We start from the raw sequence: 21,335 nt of genomic DNA, 5'->3' as shown, positions 1-21,335 counted from the left end.
ATCGGAGACTCGAACCGGTGAGGTCATCACCTGCACCTTCGATCTCGCGTATGCCGCCGCGCCGTCGACCCGTTCTTCCGCAAACGCCCAACTCCGCTGCCGCTCGAGTGTACGGAATTTCCACAAGAATTTAAAGAACAGTTAGCAAGCTAAGTGCAGTTAAATTCGTGGCAAATTCCTGTACTGCTTTGTTAAACGTCGGCTCGGCCCACTTTCTTTGTTGCGCATGAGAACGTTTAATGTTGCCGCCGGCCGTGCACACGGCCCGATTTTTCTGTTGCTCGCCTTCTGATCAGTCGTGCTGACGATCTGATACGTTCAGTTTGCCGATTTATTCCTCTACCGTTTTCGTTTACCACCCGCCCACCCTACATGGTGGACTTTGTTGTTATTGCTTTCGCAACTGTTATGTTACTCAATGCAATAAACGGGGGCAGTCGGGCGGAAGTGGGGATATCGGAGACTCGAACCGGTGAGGTCATCACCTGCACCTTCGATCTCGCGTATGCCGCCGCGCCGTCGACCCGTTCTTCCCGCAAACGCCCAACTCCGCTGCCGCTCGAGTGTACGGAATTTCCACAAGAATTTAACCAACACTTAACTTAATTGACATCAAGCTTCATTCTCCTGATGGTCATGCTGGTAGGCTGCGGAAGTTTTTGCTAGCGTTGGAGAGGAACTGCACTGCAGTTGACGAGCAGCGCATAATCACGCCCGGTCCATCCATGGGCGGTTGTTGGAAATTCTTGAGTATCCGAATCGGCGGCACCTTTTTTGACGGTTCTTTCAGCTCTAAGTGTGAGAAAAACTTGTATGAGCATTTGTGACTTTAAAACAACTGGATGTTTATAAGCTTTCCCGGTTTTGCGGTTTTCAGCCCGATGTCGGCAAACGTAATTGGGAAGATACCGATCCAAGACTGGACGATGGTCCACTCTGAGTGAGCTAACCATTGCAGCTAAAAGCTACATGGCCCCGTGGATTACAGGACCAAGTAGCTGTATCGTCACCTGCCTGAATGCGGAGTTTGGATTCACGCACTCCCCGCTGCCTGTCTCGGAAACCTACTGGACAACACGGTCTTTCGATTTTGTGTCGTTTACAGTTGGGAGCGCCTATTGTGATCCCTCACCCCTGTGTATGCGGCATGCTAGTCGACGATTTGGGTCGGCATGGACTTCGCTGAAACGCTCAGCAGGGTGACAACATAGAGGAAGCGTTCTTATTGTGATTTGCGTGTATCTGTTGCGGAATGGTTGTTTAAATGTTTTCTGTTAATTGTGAATCTCGTAATTTAGGCAAATTTCATACTACGGTACCATGCAATCAATGTCTGCCATTTATGTGGTGGATATGATACAGTAAAAAACTTATCCCCGACCAGAGCATTGTAGTAATTAATGCGTTGTTTGAGCTGTTGTGATGATATATTTCAAAAAACAAACGATGTTTCGACTAAAATGAAACGCGTTCATTTGTAGAGCTTATGCTGCTGGTTTTGCTTTAATAGTCTGTTCTGTATTCTCCGTAGGGCGTAGAGTAGTGAATGTGGTGGTGATAACATTCCCGGTGTTTAAACTGAAGCTATGTCCCCGCAGGTTGCATATGTTTTTTACGTCATATTTCGTCGTCTTCTATGGTGACAACGACATCGAGTGGATGGCCCATCTTCTGTTTAGCCAGAAGCCGGGTTGGTAACGTAAATATCGCGACACCAAAAAGTTATTTTCATTCCCGATCCGGCCAGATCAAAACAGTGAAGAGACTAATCAAGCAAGTGACGCTGTCTCGCGCTAATATTGACAGTCGGCATGATTGTGATTTTTGTGGTAGGTTTTCAAAACGATTGATGAGAAACTTCTTAATGAATGTGATTCATGTGGTGGGTAATTAATCATAATAATATCAGAATACGTATGGGGGCCCGTTCTAACTCACCTTTGATACGGATACGATTCAGAGTGATACTGATGTTTCAGATCTGCGGCTTTGTGCCTTGCATGACGCGCTTTATGCCTGTATAAACAACGGGAATTCTGTGACGTGTTACATCAGATGTAACACGTTACAGAATTTCTGTACTTCTAGTGTACGTATTGCTGTTGGTTAATGGAGTGTGGTGACTTTACTAGCCGAAGCTTGTCTGATCTGAGGTTCTTCGTGAATAAGAGTATGCAATATTGCCGAATTAAACCCGGTTTGGTTGCTCAATACACAATCAGTCAGTCCATCAATCAATCAATACCACGTACAGAAAGTAATTCACAAAATTCATCTTCAAATAACCAACATATTCTCTGCATACGTTTTTACCAACTTCCTGTACATTTTCGGTTTTACGCATTGGGTTAGTTGGCGCCTGCCGACAAACTGTTGATTAAAAGCGATTGCAGACAAACTATCGCCGCATTGTGTAGATTTCCGTCAGTGTCATGTTTCCTGTATATTTCTGTCAGTGTCATAGGGAAACTGTAGAAAATAAAAGAGGGGAAAACACTTTTCATGGCTCAACGTAAACGCAGGGTCCACTTTTTGCACCGCTTTTGGAAAAAGCTTCTTTTCACAAGCTTGCGCATTCAAACAACAAGTGAAGTGCCGAAGCTTCCGGATCGATAGACTTAGCATCAATTTCACTGTAAAAGCGGCTGGAGCGTAAAAATCCGGGATTTGCTAGCGTAAGCAGATCTGACTCGCTTTACTCATCCATCATCTAGAACGTACAGCACTCAAAAATGTGCCGCATTAAAGAGAGCGATATATTAAATTCTGTACAGCCACCTGGCAGTGTCTGTTTTTAGCTGTCTGTGTAGAAATTTGGCAGTTTAAGTAGAGGTCATCCATAAGCATCACAATGAACGATACAACGGATTTTTACATTCCCAGCAACTTGACCACCAATGAATCACTGGCGAATAACTGCAGTAACACAATGAACTTTAGTTACGAATCAGACTCTTTTAATTACAGAAGGAGTACGGTTGATTGGCAGAACATTGTTGAGTGGATAGTATATCCATTCCTGCTGGCTTGTGGTTCCGCCGGCAATACAATCAACATTGCCGTGCTGATGTCAGCCAAAAAACGTACCAGCACCAATGTGTTTGTGACAACAATCAGTGTCGCCAATTTGATAGCGCTGTAAGATCAATGGTGAAACACATATTAGCACAAATGCTGAATGGCCTGAATGGCCACAATAATCATTTTGTACTTTTTCAGATGGGCAAACTTCCCAAAATATATTTGGGAACTGCCCATTGGTCCCATCCTCTCTCTCCTGAGTTCTGGTTGGAAATCCATCGTGCCGTGGGATTTTGGGTGACAACAGCGATAGCTGATTACCTGCGCTACATATGCATGGAAATATGCGATTGGTAGGCCATAACTACTCGGGACCTTTAGAAATTCACCCCGTAACGCGTTAACCTAAAGTAATTTAAGATATTAGTTAACAAAATGCTAAAATAACCCAGATTTTTTGGAGAGCGTTAGATAAACCATTACGATATTTTTAGGACTGTAGTTGCATTCGCGGGTGGACGACTGTTGGCCTATATCAATCCGTTTGGAGTGAGCCTAACGCACCCCATGCTGCCAGCCCGGCTTACGGTGTGCGGTATCATACTTACCGCTGGCATGGTGACTTCGTATGACCTGATTGACCTTTACTGGAAACTTTCCACTTTAATCCCGTCGAGCGAAAATAATTCTGCACAAATCGCAATTTTACTCGAGATTGGAATTGAGACGCCTAACTGGTTGATGCGGTGGGCAGCCGCTTATGGCATTTTAATGGTGCGGACCACACAAGTAAACGTTAATTGCTTCATATTACATTTTTACCCTACTCTAAATTTAAAGAATGCAGCGCTCTTCCTATGTAAGGTGGATGCTTGTGTAAAAAAAATTTGCAATTATATGATATACTGTATAGTCTGTATTCGATTTACATACCATTATTAATACTGTACCTATCAACTAGACTACCTACTTGGTACAAACCAGCTGTTTGTGGTCTTGGCAAGTTCATAAAAATTTTTCTGAGCTAAATAATTTTAAACGTTACTGGAATTTCTTGACAATAACCTAACTTAGGACGTGCATCCTGTATGAAGCGATCTAGAATCCCTCTGTCAATGTTAATAAGTGGCATTTTACAGGCATTTCTCAGGTTTGGGAAATGTCTGCTCTTGCTGCTGTTTAGCGGCATCCTTATTTGCGTCATTCGCCGAGAATACCGCGTCACACAAGCTCTTCTGCATTCCGATCAAACCCGCGACTCTCGCAATAAGCACACCATCTCCCAGCATATTCTGCTGTGGAGCACCGTCGCAGTCTACGTTGTCACAAACGGCCCCAGTTTGCTAGCCTGCGGTCTCGTGCTGGCCGGGATTTTTGGGCTGCCTATACATATTACATTTATGCATACCATAGATATTTTAGCGCTCTTTTGTGACATCTCATTGATGACGAATTATCCGCTGAACTTTTTCATATATCTGGCTGCCAGCAAGGAGTACAGACAACAAGTGCGCCGGATGCTGACGATGAAAATGCGAGAAGGCTGGGTCTCAGTCCACCAAAATCCCATAATAACGTACTCCGCGGCGACAACGGCAACGGTCTTCGGCCCGTGCTCTGCCCATGTCCAACCTGGATCAACCGACATGCATGCGTAGAGGTCACAATCTAAAGCATCTATATTTTATTTAGCCTCACAATGTCAGAGTGCTTTGTACAGCATTGTATTATAAACATTTAGAATTATATTACGCATGCTTCTCGCAGTGATACTGAAACTATGCGTTTAGTTGGAGCTCTTATTCTACTATTTATTTCACTCTATCCTGTATTAACCCGCATAATTGTGGGCTTTGTTAAAGTAAGATTCTTACTCGTGCTTTCATTAAAATTACCGTATGATGCGCGCAGCTTATGCTTAAATATCGCAGTGCATCGTCCGTCCACGGTCAGCGGTGCACAATCTATTCAAACAACAACCGCCATGGATATAAAACTGTCACAACTCCAAAGCAATCGCTTCAAAATTTCAATCGGATGTGCCAAATACGTGTTAATTTTATTAGAGAATGAGCGTAACGTGTGCATTCTTTTTTGGGTGTGGCTATTCCCACCACTTCACACCACCTTTTGGCTATTCTCACCACCTTTCACCGCCTTTTGGCTATTCGCACCACTCTTTTTAAAATACTCTTTACACCACCTTTTGACTATTGCCACCCCCTTTGCGCACCTCTTTTGGCTATTGTCACCTATTTTTTTGCGCTGTTACGCAATGTGTTCGTTATCTCTAAAAGACTTGATCTACAGATTTTGTAGCTTAGCCGTTAGCGGCGCTTCTTCCTAATAATTCTATTTTTAAATCTTCAGAACTGATCTGCGTAAATCAAACCCGTTTCTGTTAGCAAAATATACATATTAGCATAATATTACTAAACAAATAATATTAGTTTAGTAATATTATGATATTAGCCATGTTTATCAGTTAAACCCACACCTGCTGTTATTTCCTGCCAGGCAAAAAAAAATTTGTAACAGAAAGATTGAAAAAATATTCGATAACAAAAACGGATTTTTTTCCGCAAAAATTTGCGGTACGACAAGTGGTTTGCGAGGGACAAGCTAAGAGCCTAGACCGCCAATTTGTTGGGTCACCCGTTAATAAAAAAATTATTTAAGCAGGTGAGAATAGCGAAAAGGAGGTGTAGAAAGGTGGTGGCAACAGTCAAAAGGTGGCGTGAAAAATAATATCAAAAAGGTGGTGCGAATAGCCAAAAGGCGGTGAAAGGTGGTGAAAGCAGGCTAAAAGAACTTGATTGGGAACCTATCTTACGGCGAAATCTTAAACACAGTCTACAACCGACTTACAAGTTTTTGTACAATTTGATTCCTTACGGAGATCAATTATTTCGAAAAGATGTTACTGCGCGTTCTGGTGTTGCAGGTGCGACGCGTCATCAGCAGAGGATGGCTGAACACCCGTGCCCGATAGTCCCCACTGGATCAACATTTTGCGGCCTTTCACTACCGCCTTCGTACAGATCTTTTGCCTATCGAATGACGAGGATATGGAACGATCTTAGGATGCCGGCAGAAGCTTACGATAGTTTGACTAAATTTAAAGCAGCTTTAAATAATGTTGAATGGAAAACAGTGACGTCGCTGAAGAAACTGTATCATGCTGATCATGTACTGTTGTTGGAAATGTAAATAATTGTTAATTTGCTTGCCTGAGGATGTTTAATGTTTTTGTGTTTTATTTTTTCGCTATGACGAGTCTGCTGCCTCGAATTGGGTCTTACCCAGAATGTGTGCGGACGTTAAACAATTAAACTTAGCAAAGGAGGTGCCAGGGTGGTGAGAATAGCCATTTCCTTCTTTTTTCACTCATCGGCACCAACAATAAGCTCTTGGTGGGCACCCTAGTTTAGGTCACTTCCGAGGCCTTCTTGACACGGTGAAGCTTTCGGTTGTGTATTTTAAATTGTCTCCTAACATCTTTGAAACTCCTTTGAAAAAAAACCATAAGAAAACCATTAGGCACCTTAAGAAGATGGATAATAGAGAAGGAGCCCTCCCACATGTCAGCTTAAAATGCATAGTGTAGAACCGGTTAGCTTAACCGCCATCCGTGGATAGCAGCCTAACCACCAAACGTAACCTGCGACCGTTCGGCGACGATAGCAATAAATGACAAGATCTGCTGTAATACCGTTTTCACACCGTTTTGATACCGGTTCTTTCTGTCTTCGCTAGCAAGCGCATATGCAAAATCCACTCCATCTGTATTTGCTCGCATTGTGCATTACGGCAATATGTGTATCAAGTTATAAGAATATTATTATAAATAATAATAATAATAATAATAATAAGATTTATACAAAATTAGTAATATACCAGGGGGACGAACCTGTCCTAACTGTTCTTACAATACATATAAAACGATATTTGCCTGAGAAAAAAATGTCTCAGATTAGCAGGCTAAGCGACAAAATTCTGAAGAGGTCATTCCTTTAAAAGTTGCTTTACTGTGAAAATGAGAAACGAATCGTAAATCGTAAACCAGACTTAGCGGTTTATTCGCCGGGTCCTTGTCTGTGGTATTTCCACATTTAATTGTGCCATTTCGAGCCTTGATTGTGCCGTGACCAGATTCAACGGTGTGGATACCAGACCGCGCTGCGCTGTAAAGCAGTTGCAGGTAACGGCGGCCAACAGCGTGGTGCTAGCAACGGTTGACTTCTTAGTAAACAAGTGAGGTCGATAAAGATAGGGAAGAGTTGACAGCAGACTGCTTTGCCAAGTATATGGGATATTACTTAACAGAATCGACATTCTGCTTCTCTTTATATACGCGCGCTTGTCGCGTTAATTTGCAGAGGAATGCAACATCCGGTGCTTCTGCCAATCAACCGTTTAGTGTCACCAATTAACAATTAAGCAAACATTCACCTAACGCTACCAGGCGCCACGCTTATTATGCATGTCCAAAATTCAGTTTGTACGACTGCCAAGTTTTCTGTTTTTTTTTCCGGAAAATTGATACAAGCAAAGCATGAATGCCTCAAGGAAAACCAACGTCTGCATACAAAATAAGTGAGAAATGCAAGCTAATCAGGCAGACATTACCACATTTTTAAGCAAAAGACACCGATAAATCGGAAAACAAAGCGTGATTGCCGTGTAAGTGCGTTCAGTGTAATTGCCGGTGTGGTGCGTTTACCAAGAACATGGCGTACCCATTTCATCAACAGATCCGTTGCGCTGTAATAACTAATTATGCTTAATATCAATAGTTATAGATGTTTGATGTCGAAAATTATGTTTCCTGATACCAATAATAAATTACTAATAAAATTGGCATTCATGTTAAATGATTTTTTTCCCTGGCGTTGTACAAGCCGCATGTTTCTGTTGATTTCTATAAATTTGCCTGATTTAGGAGATGTTTAATATTTTATTTACAGATCTTACCTATCTACGTACGTAATGTGCGCCAGTACGAGTATTTGTTACGTGCCCCTTCTACCAAATAAGGTTCTACAAATAAATGTGATTCCAGTTCACGGCCCTCGCGCCCAGTTGCATGCTTTATGCGTACCGCCGCTTGTTGTCGCGTCGCCATCCCGGGAAAACTTGCGTTGCACTGCGCTGTTTTTAAAGCGCAACAGAACAATCATTCCTGTATAGAATTCTGTGATCACGGTAGTGTATATGCTCCCATTAAGGATGGCGTTCTATTAGTGCCCACATGAGAAATTTACTACGGACTGCGGCGACTGGCATGTCGAATGGTAAAAGACTGCTTTTATACACCTTGACTAATTGTAAGGTAATGTTACAAGCCGGTCAGGAGATAGAGCACGACAGAAAACAGCGAACAATGTAAATTTATCGGTTACGCCAAACAACATACTAAGCCACACAACGCCACACTATTTAAATCCGTAACACGCGTTTGGCTGGCTGGTGGCTTGCTGCACGGCATATATTATAATGAGTGTATGTGATCGTAATTGCCTGGCGGAATGTGGCTAGAATACAGTTGGTGCAGTAAGGGACAATCTGACTGCGGAGCGTATTAACGCATTGTGGTAGACGTAGTCAAGTGGCCATCGTGCCAGTGCTAACATCGCGCTTATTATGCGTTAACTGTACCTTTACGTGCTCTAACTCCGGACCGGCTTGTACAAGGATGCAGTACGGCAGGGCTGTACTGTAATTACTAGTATTCGATGAAATACGTTAGATAATTCATAACTGATTTAGCAGGAGACTTTTATTTATCGAAGCGTACTGTGGTACTGTGACAGATTATCATTCTGTCACTGCTTAAAACTAGAAATAGTAATGTTTTCACTATTGAAGAGCTCCTGATTTTTTGCGTGTTTTTGAATGCTTGTGTATTCATAAATAACGACCAGACTTGTTGGTGCCTCAACGGTTTGTCTGCTCCGTGAATAAACTAAACTAATCTGAACAAAATCTTACTGTATATCAGACTTTTATTAGGGCGAGCACGGGACTTTTACCAAGTCAACAGCCGTTAAGTAGTTTTAAAGAGTGTACCGTAGTTAAAGAGTGTCTAGCAACTAGTGTACCGGCGCTTGCAAATTGCAATCATTATTATCTTGGTAGCTATTGCCCATTAAAATGGTTTTAAAGAGTATTTAGTAAGCGCAACAATAGGCCGAACCCATTTTGTCTTTGGGTGCCATTTAGCCAGTCATTGTCGCACTGTCATCAAACATTGTTTATTATACCATCTATTCGTGAAACGGATGCACAACGTTGTAATTATGCTAAGCACGCCGGCAATCACACAATAGCCTATTTCAGATTGCATACGGTAAAGGCTCCGTAGAGTCCGTACATATAATAGTACGGAGTCAGATTAGCAGTACTGTACATTAGCATGATGAAAACTGCTTCAGATCTTTGTACGGTTACACTTTGGTCACGTACAGCAACGAAAAAATTAATCGAGTCGAGTGCGCGCGAGGACGTGACCACCCTGCTAACGGTTGGCGGTCTGAGTGCTCAAAAAAGATCCACGGGCAGCATAAGCTGGCCTGCCATTCACTCATGTGTCTGAGCCGTTGCGAGCATCCGCGTAAGGCAGACAGTTTTTACGCGTCACCGCACGACGCTAGGTTACACCTGCTAACGTCGCGAACGGACGTATAACAACCAGGAACCGAAGGTTCTACATGGAACCGGAGCCGAAAGGAACAGAAACCGTACAATCTGAAATAGGCTAATATTAATTGCACGCTGGGTTGTCATCGGATACATCGGTGTCTTGCATTTATTTAGTGGCAACGTCTGTTTAATTCCTTTCACTTCTCACTTATTTCATGGAGCAGACGTTGTTTTCCTTGGGGCACTCATGCTTTGCTTGTATCAATGTTTTCGATAAACAGAAACTTGCCAATCGTACAAGTGTATGCATGGGCTAGCATAATAAGCGTGGTGCCTGGTGGCGTCCGATGCATGTCTTATTAATATTAATTGGTGGCACTGACCAACTGATTGGCATCGCCGCAGAAGCTGCATTCATCAGCAAAATTAATGCTACAAAAAAAGTTAGTATATAAGAAAACGCAAAGTAACAGTGCTGTTAACTGACACCACATTTACTTGGCAGTGCACTGTGCTGTCCACTCTTTTCCCATCGTCTCAGAGTTCCCTTGTAGTTGTGTACGATGGAGTCAACCGCTGCTGTCATCACGCTTTGGGGCGCCGTCTCGCTGCTACTTCGTTTCAACGCAGCTCAGACTGGTATCCACACCGTCGAATCTGGGCATGGCACAGCCAGCGCTGGAAACGACACAAACAAATCGCGGATTACCACCGACCAGAGCCCAAGGGAAAGCCGGTAAGTCCCGTTCAGAATTCTAGCGGCTTACGTTTCCCCGGTAAAGCACGGTTTAGTCAAGTGACCTTCTCCGAACTAGTCGGTTAAGCTGCTAACCTGAGACGCCTTGCTTACACACAATTAGCGTCGTTTATGTCATGTAAGCCCACTTTAAAATAGCCTGCCACATTTAATGTTTTGTCAGATAAATCATTATCAAGATATCATATGTCATTATCTCATATGTCAACTGCTCATATCACTATAACATACACTCGGAAGTTTGAGCGACATACAATGTCACCAAGAAATGGTGCAGCGGATTCTGGGTACACGCTCAGCGAAGACGGCGACGGTAAATTATTTTAAAACCATGAGAAAGCTGAAGTGAAGCAGAGGCAGACACACATGCCGACCTGCGCAGGCGTGTGAAGGCAATTTGCTTGGATACGAAGTAGTTACAGATAAAGCGCAGCTATCGCCAAACAAAGAGCTGAACCCAACTGCGCTAGTGGTTTGACTTAACCGGCAACCGTGGATGGTAACCAACATTCTTAACCTTCAACTGTGGACGGTTGAAGCGTGGCACTGTTGGTTTGGTTATTGCACACTGCAGCCATCCACGGTTGACGGTTACGCAAGTTGGTTAGGGCTAACATCTGTGGTTCGCATTTTTTGCAGTTCCATGGATACCAACGTCCTAAAAAGATTTTTATGTCCCGACCCGTTAATGACTTCTGGCTGTAGCAAGTGTGAGAAATCATGTGCCAATCCAAACCCGTCGCCGTTATGCGCTTCTAATTGTGACTCCACCTGCATCTGCAAACCGGGTCTGTATCGAACTTTCATTCCCTCGCCAATATGCGCGCCGCCCAATGGACCACTGCTCAACAACTGTAAAGCAGCATCAAGAAATGCTAAAGGTTAAACACCAGATGGCAGCGGCTACGATACGTGTTGTCCGTAATTGATGTCCACAGCAAACGTTGACCGGCTGACGATGGCTTAGTTTTCCTGATGGTGTTGCGCGCGCACTGATTATGTCTGATTGTTTCATAAAATGTCCAAGTTAGGACACTAAGTGGTTCTATGGGGAATAAATTATTTGACTAGAAAACAAACCTCACTAACATGTAAGTTCTGTACGCATAGAACCACATAACATCTCCATAGAACAGCCACAGAACCACCATGGAACCACGTGCGTCACCACCGGCTGGTATGCTATTGCAATGACAACTTCTAAGCTGCCCCTAGTGGAGTGGGTTACACACCCGTACCAAGATCAGAAGTGCTGGTGGTGTTAACGAATTACTTTAAGATCGCTTATGTAATTAACTCTTAACGAAAGCCGGCAACAGAACACATCGTCAAAACGTACGCACACTTTTTATAATCAGCTGAAAATCATTGGGGAAGAGCAAGGGCAAGGGCAAGAGCAAGAATGATTTTTGATCAGTTAGACATTTCCCAAACCAGTGTAGAAATTCATGATAGAAGTGAACATTCGTACAAGTACACATTCAGATGTTTCCACTTCAACTAGCACCTATGAAATGCTCATCATCATTACTGTAAAACTGCAGATCTTATTTGTACGGCTACGTCCCGAACAGTAGCGATAAGATATTGACATGCTATACGGCAGTCGTACCGCGGCTACCGTACTCGATGACCAACCACGCACAGTCGGTACAGTGGGAATACACTCTGGACTCCGATGAGTGGTCGTACACAACAAAACTACTCCCGCTAGGTACTGCTGATGTGCCTAACGAAAGCTACCGAAACCCAAAACACTCAGGAACTTCTCAGATGTTTAATCAACAAATAGAACACACTTCTACCAGAAGGTCACACCAACTTTCTAGTAAAAGCTAACTTCACAGTCTTCAGACTCTTCCAACTCTGCAGACCAAAGACTAACCATGCAATCCGAATCGCTAATGGAATTAGTGATCAAAATGCGTTAGATAAGAACAGCAGTTGTACGTAACAGAACAGATAACACGCACGTCACAGCACGTACGTACCTAATACGCTGTCTACGCATAGCGTGTTAATATACTAGGACATTGGTGTTGTGAATACCCCCTGCACGATTGGGCTGCGATGAACATCCGGCTAAATTTAAGCTGTTTGCACTGTTATGTCAGTAGCGTAACTAGCGTTGCGTGCAACGGCTAACCAGTTGTTCATCGCAGCCTAATCGGGCAAGGGGTGTTCACAGCACCCAATTGTCCTCGTACATGTCTTATCAAGAGGAATCCGGTAAAAATCAAGAACGAAAATTAAGGAAGATAATTAACGCAGAGATATTGTGCAAGTAACAAGGAGAATTACTGTAAGAACGTTACTGATCGTGGGTAATCCGGATGGCGGGGTTTCTTCTCCCACGTGTTGCTGTGTTACTCTCTGTGGTTTCCGGTCAGGCGAATGAACGGCGTGGCTGGCACTGTTCTCCATTCTGACGCGGGTGCTGCTGTCCGTGCTGCTGGGGTATGGTTGGTATTGTCCCTGCTGTTGGTTACTTTGGCCCGGCTGTGCGAGTTGCTCTTCAAGCTGGCGAATTTTGGCATTCAGCTGCGCAATGGTTACTTTATCCTCCCGTACGGTGGACTGATGACCTCGCTCTTCCGGTGCATATCCACGAATGCCGGTTTTTGCAATAATATTGCCCAAATCAAGCTGCTGATACTCTCCAGCCCACATGTCTGCCATTTCGACGAAGGCACACTGTATGTCTTTGTCATTATCGGTGCCCTTCACTGCTTTATACTCGTCGATTTCAACGATGTAATTACTGATTCGTGTACGCGTCTCTTCCGTTTAGGGTCCATCCCAGGCAATTTCACCTGGCCAAAACGGCATGCTTATCGGGAAATAGCGGTACGGATTGAAATAACGCGGATACTGCTCTACCCTTTTGAAACCTTGACGGTGTGAATTGCTGATGTAGCGATACACAAAACCAGAACGGTGTTCATACCGCCAGGTCCCGTCATCTGCTGCATGCTTTATCCATGACCCGTTGGCAAAACGATTGAAACGCCAGGACTGCTGGTAGAAATGGCAGAGAGACGTTGCCAGTGGCTCCGGGAAATTTACGAATTTGTTACTGTTAGGTTGTTTACTGTGACGCTCCGAAAACGAGAACGTAGTTTTCAACTGCTCAACCTCGTACTCGATTACCAGTGCGTCGTAGTTATTCGGCAGGGTGCTGCGTTGATCCAAAAGGCGATCTATCGCGGTACCGATGTTGTTCATGTGGCGCTGCATGTCCTCAGTGGTGACGGCCCAGATGCAGCTAATGAACGGGTTGAACGGCAAGTCGTTAACAGGGAGTGCTGTCTGACGGGAAGTTGCGGTAACATAACGGATGCGCTCAGCGCGTTGCTGTAGCCTGCTGGCGCTGGTTACTATTCTCGTTCCCGTTCTTCGGAGTATTGTTACTCTGGTCGGTGCGCTGCCCGGGTTGCTGAGTGGTACTGTCGGAGGTGGCCGGTGTTGGTGCAGGTGCGTGTGTGCGGCCTGTTCTGGCGTGTTACTGGATGGAATGGCTCGTTGTTAAAGCTACCATCATCATATCCAGTTGTCTGGATGTCCATAGCGACCGGCGGCACGGTGTTGCTGGGTGTTGCTTGTGGTGTGTCTGCCGGTGCCGAGCTGCTTGGCGTAGTGTTACTGTCTGCGTTAGCGGGAGCCTCGTGGGTGTCCATTTCCATGACTGCAAATCCATACATAATAATGTTACTGTTTACCGTTTTGGGAATATATACTGATCAGTGCTGCAGTGTAATACATGTACAGTACACTGTGTTAATATATAGTGCCGAGATAGGCTGCTGTACACTTTTTTTACATATTGCACAGTGCATTATTTTTATATTCTGCAAGTCTGCACGCTTGCCATTAATGAATCGGTGTGTGCGGGTTTTAAAAAAAGTATTTTTGGCCTTTTGGCCAATTTATTATGTATGTTATTTCTGGTGGAACATCCGTAGTGGAAACTCGTGTCGCATAGTTCACAATGCGTCGTCTGCGCGAGAATTTGAGTTTTAATTTGGATGTTCTGTAACGGATGTGTGCACGATGGAGCCAGTTGCGACCATTCCTTAGGGAGGCTAAATTCCATGCCGTCTCCGCAACGCTTGTCCGCAAGTTAGGAACGAAACGGGGACCATATGGTGACGCTGGACGGCGGCGCTCGATAACCACTGGTTATTGGATAGGCAGACTTGGCAGTGTTACCGTTATGGCTCCTGCGTTATGCTTAGCCTGTGGCTCGCTACAATCTTTAACTTTTCACGTGAGTTTGTCAAGCTTTTTTCATTCATTTCTGTTTTAATTTTTTTATCCAGTGTCATGTATTGTTACCGCGAATAAATGTTTCTCGTTAATGATGTATGGAGTAGCATTAAGGCTACATCTCAGAAATTCGATGTGCATTCCTGATTCCTCAGCAAAATTGTAGTATTCATCGTAAACTTGCCACCAGCATTTCCATACACGTGATACGTACAGTATTGCGCACAATGTCGAGGAAATTTTTGGAAAACGTAGCACACGTTTTTTTTGTAAACTTTACTTAATGTCTGTGTTGGAAATTAGTGACATTTGAAATGCACACTTAGAGCACTTTTCCACATACAGAGTATTTCTAGACGCGTTTCTTGGGTGCTAAAATACTGGACGTTGCCAGCGATAAATCCGGGATGTTTTACCCTACGTGTAGCGTATACTTACGTATGCGTACGATGGTAATGTGATGTGGACGTACTTGTATGAATGTCTCGTAAATGTTGTGATGTTAATATTAGGCCCGTAGCAATTGGACAGTAAAACCATCCCCGGGAAAAACATTTCCTGACAAATGCAGAGGAAAAATTAAATGTCCTTCAAATACTTCAAATACTTCCAATGTCCGGCAGAAAACTGTGTTTGGATAATTTAGCCACGTATTCTGTTTGTCGGTAAGCATGCTGTCGGTCAGCAAATGTTGTCAGCAAGTTGTCGATACACAAAACATATGTCAGCAAACTGTCGACAAGTAACAAGCATACTACGGTATAAAGGTAGACGTTAATAACAACTGTTAATGTGGAACGGACATAAAAAATTAATATTGTGCAACATGTACTTCGTACTTTTATTTGAGCCTTATGTTCGATACTTGAGTGATGAGAATCGCATAAATATGCAGTTTTGCCAAATATTACCATCAACGATTATTTCAGATTTTTGGGAACAACTGCCAGAACATAAAAAAACCTCAAAATTTAATCGACTTGGACACAAATGATCGTTCTCACGACATAACGCTTCATCGCGTAACAGTCTGCCGCAGAAAACTTTCCAATTCGCAGCGGCATTTTCAAAGTCATAATGTCGCACTGCGACTAGAACCCATAAAACTCCGATTTTTGTTACAGCCGGTACGAATATTTTCAGGAATTCAAGAATGCCTTATGCCATCAGTGGAGGACCGCTCATATGTATCTCTAGTTTGAATCCACATAAGTGGTCTTCCGCTGTCGGCTGTGAGAGGTCCGGTGTTATCTGGGACTGCTGGCGCACCGCAACGGACAAATAAGAACCACAGTTGTGCTAATGATAATGCAGTGAAAGCGAGTATAACTTCACCAACCGGTATTTATACGCATGTTATGTTGGTTTTAACACTGCAAACTGTCGTTGCACTGTGCACACAAAAGTATTTACAGCTTACAGGTAATCTTGTGCCCGTAACTGATAATATTGCAAATAAATTTATCATTTTCTCAAAGAGCTAACTATTTTAACAGTGAATCAGCGACTCTCAAACTCACCATACGCTTTAACAACAACAGGTCAACCTGGTCAGTCACCCATCAACATGAACAAATCTGTAGACGTCTGACATCCAAGATGTGCATGACCAGTGTACTGTGTATCACAACATGTAACCGGTTAAATCAGTTGTTGATTCAGGAATTTAATATATGTATAAATTAGAAAACAGCGGGCAATATGAGCACATCCAGGGCGCTTAAATCGCCGGCATTTAGTTTGTTGTCGGTCCTAAAGTCAGAAGAATTCTTTCTTAAAGAACTAGGCGTCCCAGATGCTGCAGTGAGAAAAAGTGTCAGCACAAAAAAAACAAGAATTATTGTTCAAAAACTGCTGTACAGTGCGTTGTGTATTGTATATATGAGACAAAATAAGCAATGTACAGCAATGAAGAATTTTATTTTTCATTAAAAAATTATAACTAATTGTTGTTACACACAGACCCGCTTGTTTGCGCAAACGTTTCGAACCGGAGCATTGACGTTTTTTTCATATACTGCATTTATTGCACCTCGTCTCCAGAACTTTACTTTGAAACGCAGTTTGCTTGTATTGCACGCTGCTCGTACATGGTTCTGATGAACACAAATTAATAACAACAGACTGAGAATTCCCAGCTCGTACCACATATCTGTACGTTTAGATTTTGAATGCTGCAGAGGTAGTCGACAATTACTGCTGGAAAATGTAAGTACCAAATTCCGCCACATGGTGAAAGCAGTTGCTATCTGATTGTTCCTTAGGTGCAACTATTTCAAAACCCAACGTGAGAACTTTACGGAAGCGACCCACTGGTGCTCAATAAATAACTGCTTATGGAATTTAGGTGGATGCCCTGAAAGGCGGAAATGTATTACACAGTCTCCAGTTGTTTGTTGAAAAATGCCGGTATTAGCAACACCAAAGCAGAGTCAATATCTGATAGTTTCACTTCCGGTGAGAAGGACAACTGTTCCGCATCTAGAATCAATAAGCCACAGTTTTACGGAAATTGTCTGGTAATGTGTACCTCTGTATTGTGTTTGCATACACCGTACTGGCACTGCTATACTATAAAGTGTAAGTTGCGCAGAATTAGAGTGAAGGGTCCGTATAATCGTACATACAAATATAATCGTACATACAAATATAATCGTACGTACATAATTATGTACACAGTGAAGTATTGCTTCGTAATTATACTGTACTAGGGAAGTGCACCGCTTTAGGCAAATCTTTTTTCATTTAACGCAGTTCGCTACTCGTACAAAATTTAAATCTAGCAAATTGCAGTGGGTAGAAACCGCTTTTTTAAGTAAAAAACGGTAAAAGCGAAATTGTGACTGCCGTTCCCCCAAAACGCACTGAACTACCCTGAGTGGTGGCAACGAATTCAATAACGAAAATGAAATTCTGCATTCGGAATCCTTTCTAGGTAAATTAACAGCACTGATTCCGCCTGCGATGTCAAAAAAAATTTTGGACAGTCTACCAGGGCGGTGCTTTTTGGTCGGTTACCTGCCAGGCTGACAGCCCTTATAAAGAAATCAAGCCTGCTGAAGGCGAGTACGATGTTTGCAATGTTATATAATCATTGTGACCATAATTTCTCCTTTTAACTCGCGTGGTGTTTAGCTTTATCTTAACAAATAGCGAGTTATCAGTAATGGTTGCAAGTTTAAATATTCAGGCAGGAATGGTGCTACGTGAAATACATACTTACTGCAGCGAAGTTTATTCCTCTCTGTTTATTAAATAAGCAGGTTTTGCTCATGGCTATTACGACCATCGAGTTCAAACAGTGCAATATTTGAACTAGATAGGCTATTCCTGTTGTAACGTACTCCAAAAGAATTTTATTCAAATATCTCAAAGCGTGCATCGTAATGGTCAAAATTTCGCCGTAGCTATGTTGTTCAAACAGAAGGGTCTTATACAAATAAACTTAAAGCATGCATCGGAAGTTAGTGAGCCACTCAAACTATCAAAATATTATCAACATGTACCTTTTTTTATACAAGTATACAAGTTCTTTCACCGTTTTTATCGAAAACCTGCAAGCTCATCGCGACAACTAAAGCAAGAAATTTTTGGCAAAATTACAGAGCAAACTACAGCAAAACAAACTACTACGAAGAAAGAGCAAACTACAGTTGTGGTACAAGTTGTGGCACTCGTTACAGTTTTGGTATTGGCTAACTTATGCTGCAGACATCGCTCGTTCTAGAAAGGGAACAGCTGTAACACGACACCTGCAAGTTATTGCAGCCGCATAATTATGGAAATTTCCCATTGCCGCCTTTTTTTGCTACCACCACTGATGAGGATTTTGTGCAAGCAAGCGTAATGACAAAGTGCTGCTGTGTGATGCAACTGCAAATACTTCGTTGATCGAGACGTTCAACTTATCCACCATACAGAAATGAAGAAAGAGCATAACAGTCCAGTGCCCCCACAATACCGAGATTTTGCAATTGTTCTCTATCGGCCGGCATACAGATTGGGATTCCAAACAGTTGACAGACTGACGCAGTTTTCTTTCTAAATCCGCCAAGAAATGGAATATCTGGAATATCTACAACTCACGATGTATAATATTTTTTGATGCATCAAAACATATTATCTACAGAATTAGCAGGCAAGCCAGCAAATAAGCAGGCAGGAAAGTGCTAACTGACTCTAAAGAAACGGTAGAAGCTGCAGACTTCGGGATGGCACAAGATAGGTCGGAATACATAATCGATGTGCATTTCAAAGTCACAATGTCGCATATCGACAAATTCTCCGATTTTCGTTACCGTCGGTAGGAATATTTCCAAGAATTAAGAATTCGCTTTGTGTCGCCAGCGGAGGACCATTGATGTGCATTTCAGGTAGAATTCACATAAGTGGTCTTCCGCTGTCGGCTGTGAAAGGTCCGGCGTTATCTGGGACTCATGGCGCATCCGAGCGGATCAATTATCAAAGAATGTCTCTCTGTAGTGCGTAGGCATTCCAAAAACTAGATAAGCCGACAATGTTACAGTTTTATACATCCCAACGAGCACACTGCAATCTGGACCACCGTGGTCAAGACAATGAAGGCAACCTATTCAGCTACCGCCCGCGGTAACTATCCATCAGAGGGATTTTTAACCAATGGATCGTAACGGCAGGACATTGATTACCAGTAACCCGTTCCCATGGTACATCACTGGTACTTCGGCCACCAGTCAATTAATGCAATACATCGTGGGAGCGCAAATAGTGGCACAAATTGGCATTAGTGTACCTAGAGTCGGTGGACACAAATAAGAACTGCATTAGTGCTAGACTGCTAGTGATAATATAATGAAAGTAGGTTTGCGTAGTATAATTTATGTAGTAGGTTGCGCGCCGCAAACTGCCCTACACACAAATATCACTGTGCTGATAAAGTTGCGTAAAATTGTATCAGTTTTCAGCCACATATCGCTCTTTAAAGCGATAACCGTTCTAACAGAAACCAAGTGGTGTTCCTATTTTGAGGCTATCATAGGCCGTAGATATCGGAAGTAAACCATAATGGATTTCACAAAGTTGACAACCGATGTTTGCCAGCTTAACCTTTGATCCTCTGCTGCGAGTGGTAGCTACACAGACTTCTTTGTTATATTCGTTGGCTCACCGATAAATGCTTACAAACTACAAAACTTAGCCGGGTCGTATTTCCTTTGGCCAAATATTTGCTGCATTGGTTTCTCTCATTGCACAAGAAGTTACATTTGTATATCTGTAACTAATTACAATGCATGAAAGTTTATCAGCTTTGGCTTTGAAGCAGGTGCAACAATCGACAGTTCACAATCGTTCTACGCGTAATGATGACAAATGGAATCAGCAACACTGGATGTCGAATAAATACCGTACTTCGCAGAAAATGTTTACAAAAAATTAGATTATGCTGAACGCTGAAATTATAATAGGAAATTCCCAGCGGCTGCCAATCAGGTAGTACTAGTAAAGCTGATAAAAGTTGAACTCGGATATCACAAACACAAAAAAATCGTGAAAGCACAAAAAGGAAAAAATAAAAAATTAACTAAGTAACGAAAGCAATTTTAAAGAAGAACATTTTCAGAAGAATTGATTATTCTGGCCAGCTAGTCACAAGAAAGCCGAGTAAAGGCCAGTTTTGCGATGAATCAACGGTAATGTGCAAGCCCGTCCGGAAAGGTCGGTAAAGATGTAGTATACCCGGTTTCTGGGACATTAATTTCACTGGCAGAAATACAAGTAAAACTGTTTTTTTTTCAGTATGCTATACATGTACAAATATGTTATATCTATACGTGTACACATGTACCGATGCAATTACTCCGTGTAATGTTCCTTGCGCGTACTTCTTTTCATAATATAATACTGCCATTCCTTCATACGTTATGATGTTCTTTTGTTGGTTGGGTATATACCTCATAAACATAAACATAAACATAAGGCTTTTTTACATAAACATAAACATAAAAATAAAGCTGCGCTGCATAAACATAAAGCCGTGGTACATAAAGCATGTACCGCATAAACATAAACCGGATGAAAGGTATAAGTTTGCTTCGATTCAGTCGGCTACACACAGAAATCCGGGTGGAACAATGCGGTACATGAAGTACCGTTTCGGGTCCAGCCAATTTGGTTCTACATTGATTCGATCGCGTGTCTGAATTATTACAACAATTTTTATCTCTAATATCTGAAATCTGAGATTTTCAACTTGGTAATCTTTCAATTGGTTTGCCATGACGTCCGACAGCGAAGTGGATACGGATAGTGAATCTCCACCGTCAAAGCGAAAACGGTACAGCAAAAGATTTTTGTCTATTCTTTTTTGTGAGTGTGTAGCTGTTTACAACGTATTTGCATTCATTAGAACAAACAGTGGCTCTATGGATGAATCTGCAGTCCACCTAGTTGCTTCAGTCGAAGAAATTGTCTCCGTTGACGAAGAAGACCCTTCTGTTCACGGATCAACGAACGACGACAGCCATTCGGAAGACGATGTAGTTTGGCTGGATCCGGAGCCGCTTATTCTCTATGCCCGAGGTGCCAGGGAGCGCTTAAAGCCGGAAGCTGCGGATACGGCTGTCGGAAGAATTTGGAAAACGTAAGTTATCGAGTTAGTGTACCGGTAATG

At 42.8% G+C, this 21,335-nt stretch overlaps 1 protein-coding gene across 1 annotated transcript; it reads left to right on the top strand.

The window, feature by feature from the left end:
• The first annotated feature begins 10,161 nt into the window (after positions 1–10,161).
• On the top strand, positions 10,162–11,464 carry LOC129593038 (uncharacterized). The gene is made up of 2 exons (XM_055489220.1): positions 10,162–10,399; positions 11,060–11,464. The coding sequence occupies exons 1-2, from the start codon at positions 10,227–10,229 to the stop codon at positions 11,304–11,306; spliced, it is 420 nt and encodes a 139-aa protein (XP_055345195.1). The 5' UTR covers positions 10,162–10,226; the 3' UTR covers positions 11,307–11,464.
• Positions 11,465–21,335: the final 9,871 nt, after the last annotated feature.

Source organism: Paramacrobiotus metropolitanus, unplaced genomic scaffold (assembly GCF_019649055.1).
Source record: "Paramacrobiotus metropolitanus isolate TYO unplaced genomic scaffold, Prichtersi_v1.0 Parri_scaffold0000058, whole genome shotgun sequence".
NCBI classification, from domain to species: Eukaryota; Metazoa; Tardigrada; class Eutardigrada; order Parachela; family Macrobiotidae; genus Paramacrobiotus; species Paramacrobiotus metropolitanus.
The sequence above is the reverse complement of the archived record's forward strand: the minus strand, read 5'-3'. Positions and strand labels throughout refer to the sequence as shown.